The sequence below is a fragment of the Perognathus longimembris genome, chromosome 28 (assembly GCF_023159225.1).
Source record: "Perognathus longimembris pacificus isolate PPM17 chromosome 28, ASM2315922v1, whole genome shotgun sequence".
Lineage (NCBI taxonomy): Eukaryota > Metazoa > Chordata > Mammalia > Rodentia > Heteromyidae > Perognathus > Perognathus longimembris.
The window spans coordinates 34,707,678-34,713,326 of NC_063188.1; the positions used below are offsets into that span (position 1 = coordinate 34,707,678).

Below are 5,649 nucleotides of genomic sequence, written 5' to 3' on the forward strand. Positions count from 1 at the left end.
TGCCCTGGTTTGTTCTTGCTCAAGGCTAGCACTCTGCCACTCAAGCCTCAGCGCCACTTCTGGCCTTTTCTATATATGTGGTGCTGAGGAATCGAACCCAGGGCTTTATGTATAGGAGGCAAGCAGGCTTTATGTATAGGAGGCAAGCACTCTTGCCACTAGGCCATATTCCCAGCCCAGGAGGCAGAGATTGAGAGTTTCATGGTTTGAGGCCAGTCAGGACAAAAAGTTCATGAGACCCTATCTTTACCAATAAAAAAGCTGGGTATCTTGGTGCATGAAAGGAAATAAAATCAGTCTGTTGGAAAGACGTCTCTGGTCCTCTGTTTATTACAGCAGTAATCACAATAGCCAGGAGTAAAAATCAGCCTAAATGTTTGACAGTGTGCATAAAGAATGGGAATATTATTCAGCCACATTATAATGAAATTCTGTTATTTCAGATATACATGGATCTGGAGCACATGGTATTGACAGAGATCAGACACAGGAAGGAAAACACTGCATGCTCTTACACACACAGTTTGAAATAAGAGCTCTTTAGAAGTAGAGCATAGAATAGTGGTTCCCAGAGTCTGGAGAGAGGCTGGGAAAGGGAAAAATGGACAGAGTGCTCAATAAGTACAAAAGAAGACAGGTAGAGTAAGTTGTGGTATTTGAATGAACAGTAGGATAAGTTAACAATAAGGTATTTTTTGTATTTCAAAATAGCTAAAAGATTGATGGCTCATGCCTGTAATTCTAGCAACTCAGGAGGCCAAGATCTGAGAATCTAGGTTTGAAGCCAGCATGGGAAAGAAAGTCCATGAGGCTCTTATCTCCAACTAAGGACCAAAAAGCTGGAAGTAGAGGTGTGGGTCAACTGGTAGAGAGCTAAGCTTGAGTGAAAAAACTAAGGGACAGTGCCTAAGCCCTCAAGTCAAGATCCAGTAGCTTCATAAAAACATAAGAGATAAAAAACAAAAACATTTTCACTACAAAGAAAAATAATGTAGGACAACATAGTAGTCTGTAGCACTGTGATAGGAGCAACGGGGAAAGGCTTCAGCAGTTCAAGGCCAGCTTGGGCTATATAGTGGAGACACTGTCTCAGAAAAACAAAGGCAGAGGGCTTAGCTCAGTGGTAGAGCTCAAGGCTCCTATGCTATTGTATTTCATGGGTTGTTTAGAACTTAATAATATATATAGTTGGCGGTACAATATTTAAGTAAATGCATTTTGTTGTTTTTTATAAACAGTCTCCCTGCCGGGTCACAAGGATTTGTAAATAGCTTACCAATTGCAGTCTAGAAAAGTCTGGGTGCTTCCAGAGGTATTTGACATAACTAATCTGGACGTTTTCCCTTCATATGAGCGTACTATCTTTTCCCAGAGAGAGTGGGAAAAAAACCCCTCTGTAATCTTTCAAAGTTGAAAGATTTGTCTTATCCTGCTGGTTAGTCACGCAGCCTAAGACTCCATTCCAGAAATCCCACACCATGTCCACCCGCTTGCCTTGTTCCCGCCCCTCTCTGTCCCGCCCCGTCCCGCCCCGTCCCCCACCGTCCCACCCCATCCCGCTCGGCCCCGCCCCACTCCACGCGCAGCCGATCTCCTACCCCGCCTCCCCTCGTGCTTTCCCGCTCGGCAGCCTGGCCTATGGCAAACGCCAAGAATTAATAAGGGGCGGGGTTCAGGGAAAGGCTGTCTGGGGGCCGCCATATTTCTGTACGGCCCCGAAATGGCTGCTGGTAGTTGGTAGGTCAGGAGAGGTGCTGGCAGGGCGGGGCCGCGGCTCCGCTCGGCCGGCCTCCCACCCACCCCCTCCCGCTGGGGACAGGTGGCTGGAGTACGCCCCGCCTCCGCCAGCTGCGGGTTGGATCTGGAGACGACCAGTCCCGGACGGCCGCCGCCAGCTGCGTGGGCGAGTGGGAGTGAGGACTAGTCCGGAGCGGCCGGGTAGCAGTCCGGCGGCACAGACAACTATCGTGGCGGCCAAAAAAATGCTCCTGGGTCGAGGGGCCCCGGCGGGCGCGGGGCCGCCTGGCGTCGGGCTGTCCCGGCTAGGCAATGTCCCTCAGGCCTTCGGGATCCGCTTGAGCACGGTAGGTCGGAGGAACTGGGGGGGGGGGGGGCGGTGTGTGAAGGGATAGCCCGAGGGGGCGGACTCACGCGCGGGCCCCGGGGCTGCGGGGGGCGCTTGGGGCAGGTTGGGTGGGCCGAGGCCTCACGTGGGACGGGACCTTCTCTCACCCCCAGATGAGCCCCCGCTACCTACAGAGCAACTCCAGCAGCCACACGCGACCCTTCAGTGCCATCGCGGAGCTGCTAGGTGAGTGGGGAGGGCGGGCCCCGGTTGCGTTGCGCCGAGGCAGTGGTGCCAGCGTGGTGCTGCGGACGCCACTCTCGTGCGTACAGCCGCGTGGGCCTGGGCTGGGGTCAAAATCGGGGTCTGGGTCGGGATTGAGGCCATGGCTGAGAGGGGACTTCGGGACTGTCCCTAGCTTCTCCGGCCCTGGAGGAGGGGTGGGTTTCCCAAGGTTCCACGGAGAAAGCGGGGGAAAACAGGAGTATGTATCCAAAGAGTTGATTCCAGCGTGGTTTTTCTTCCTGCCTTGGGGAGATTTCGGCAACTTTGTAATCTTTCACAGCCCAAAGGAGATGCTTACAATTCTCGGGCAGGGCAGCTGGGCTTCGTGGGGGCCGGCGATCCGCTGAGAACGCCAAGCCGGGGAGGGAAAATATAGCAAGCAAACAACTTGGTAGGGTGATGAGGAAAGATCGAGAAAAGGTTTCTTTAACTTTGGACACAAGAAAGTCTAGGAATGATGGGACCTCTCTTAAGAGATGACACGAGTGCATTTGGCTCCCGGAGACTGCCAAGGGCTGGGTTCGTAGTCCACGAGCGCCCTCACACCGCTGGAATGAACACTGAGGACTTAACCTCTCGCTCTACCGGTGTTTGCTTTTAAAGCATTTTTTTGTTGATCCCTGGAAGCCAAGTCCACCAGCTTTTGCGGTACCATGCAGAATACTGTGTGGAAAGCAAAGACGAAAGGCATTCCTGCCTCAAAAAAAACAAAAACAAAACAAAAAAAACCCCAGAGATTTAGGAGACTAGTCAACACAGAACAAAATCTTGAAAGCGGTTTCAGAACTCCTGGAATGAGTGGCTTTAGGACATCTAGACCTTTCCTGGGCCATCTCGGTGGCCATGCCATGCATTTCATTGCAAGAGGGGTTATTTGGAAGGGGACGAGAATTTTGATGACTATTTTGATTATGTGACACCAAATGTTTTACAATATGTTTGAGTGATTTAGAAGATTCTGGAAGGAAGGTGGCATTGATATATTTCAAATTCTAAAATATGCTCTATATTTTAGGTTTTGCATTGTACCTCAGTAAACCTGCAGAGTCAGATGAGATCTTTGTGCCTATAAGACAAGTAGAAGACTGATAATGTAGTGGGAGATGGGAGACAAAAATATGTTTCTGGAAGCACATTTCTTTCATATTGCAATACGTGTGTTGAATTGTGTGTGTTGTGCTTAATAGGTCATTTACTGAGTTTTAATAAGTTTTGTAATTCTAGTACATATATGTGTATACTTATAGATAGCATATATATGTATGAAAAATCTAGACCAGGCCTCAGGTGTCTAACTGCAGTGTGAATATGGATGTTACTATACACAGACAAATATGCATACATATGTACCAACACAGATTTTAAAGCCAAAGCACAAATATTTGTGTTGAAATTAATAGGAAAAAGGGATACTAGACTGTTAACTGGTAATCCATGCCTTTCATTTTGAGTTTTCCTTCAATGGTTTTCTCTACTTACATGCATTAATTTTCTAGTGAATTATTCATTGAGCAAATATTTATTGAGAATCCACTGTGTAAAATGCTATGCTAAATACACAGATGAATCCAATTGACATTCACTCTTATAATAGAGGAGATAAACATAGAAAGAAGGTGTTTGTTTTGTATGATGCAAAATAGAAAAAATATAGCAGCAAGGATATACTCACTGTTGCAGGAGTTGAGAGGAAAAAGCAACAATTTCAAGTTTATCAGGAAGAGGGTTGGGAAAGGCTTTGTGGAGGAGGTGACTTTTGAGCAGAGATTTGAAGGATTGGGACATGTGGATATGGTGGGGGAGGGCATTGCTGTCTAAAGGAACAACTGGCTTCCACATATGAGGGAAAACATGCACAATTGGTCTCTTTGAGCTTGGCTTACCTCACTTAACATGATTTGTCCCAGGTCCATCTATTTCCCTGCAAATGTACTCATTACTTGGCTTATGAAATGGTAACCCCTCTGCACATCACCTTTATAATAATTAAAAATTAATAAAGAAACAACTGGATGGGTGAAAAGCATGGACAATACTGGGTTGTTAAATTTAGAGCCTGGAGGTCACAACTAGTAAAATCCATAGGTCCTCAGAAAGTCTACAAAGAACCTTTCAAATATCTTTTAAAGTTTACCCTTTGAGGTTACTAAATAGTATAAATAGCAATATCAAATAGTATTATTATTTTTTCCCATCTTGCTGATAAGGAAATGGAGGTTCAGAGAGTGAATGTATATTTCCAAGGAAATAATGCCTAGCATTTAAGAGATCCAGGACTTGAACACAGGTATTCTTTACTCTTAAGTTCCAAGTAGGAAATTAGGTTAGAAAGGTGAGTTGGAATCAGGATGTGACCAGGAGGCACTGAGATTTGGCCTGTTGGTCTGAACTTTAATGACCAAGAGAATGGTGTGATCAGAGCAGTGCTTCAGTAAAGTTACTCTTAGTGTACAAAATGGATTGGATTAGAGAGAAGTGGATTGGAAATACAAGCTTCGAGCTTGTTAAAACAGAGAGAATAAAGTCTGAAGGTAAAGAGAGTGACAGTATATAAGATAATCTTAAGTATATATAACACTAGAAAAACAATCTTTTTTTCTGGCATCAGAGTCAGGGTCTCAGCTCTCACATGTTTGGCAAGTACTCTTCCACTGAGCCCCTAAAACTTTTGTTGAATTTCAAACATTTGGTAAATTGAGTTCCGATGTATGTGTGTGTTCTTCATGTACATGCAGAAAACAGGCAGAGGCAACTTTCAGGCAAGAATAATACTCAAAGGATGACCGTAAGTCAGCCATCTGACCATGGCAGCCTTGCAAGTATCCATGTACCTGAATAGGAAAAGATAGAAGCTTGTGAAAACACAAAGCAGTCTCCTATACACCATATCTCTCATGGGAGGCTATCATTGTCAAATAGTTTCTTATTATCTCTAGTTCCCATGAGATTTGACGCCTCAGTTGCAAGTTTTTTGGAAAACAGAGATCCAGGATTCTCATGCCCATGCGAAATGAGGGTGAAGGGAAGTTAGAGATAGGATCTTCACACTAAAGGGAGACAAGTTAGATCCCCTGGAATCTAGTAGCACAGGGAATGACAGTGCTACCAGTTTAGGGATAAAGCCACTGCAGAATATGACAATATAGCTCTCACCTAAGTAGTGAGTGAAGGAAGAAAAAAGTTTGCTCATTTTCCTCCATGTTCATGGGCTAGGTGACTGAACCAGGGGAGAAGAGAGCCTGTGCTACTTGCTGGCCAATTTTTAGAGGGGTAAGGGGCAAAGAGTTGAAACAAGTGCC

The 5,649-nt window shown here is 45.8% G+C and overlaps 1 protein-coding gene across 1 annotated transcript in view; it reads left to right on the forward strand.

The window, feature by feature from the left end:
* Positions 1-1,725: 1,725 nt before the first annotated feature.
* The window catches only part of Morc4 (MORC family CW-type zinc finger 4), a 52,993-nt gene continuing 49,069 nt past the window's right edge, over positions 1,726-5,649 (forward strand). Inside the window, exons 1-2 of the mRNA XM_048337003.1 lie at positions 1,726-2,084; positions 2,239-2,311. Coding sequence (XP_048192960.1) covers positions 1,983-2,084; positions 2,239-2,311 — 175 coding nt within the window. The 5' untranslated portion in view covers positions 1,726-1,982. The remainder of the gene's footprint in view (positions 2,085-2,238; positions 2,312-5,649) is intronic.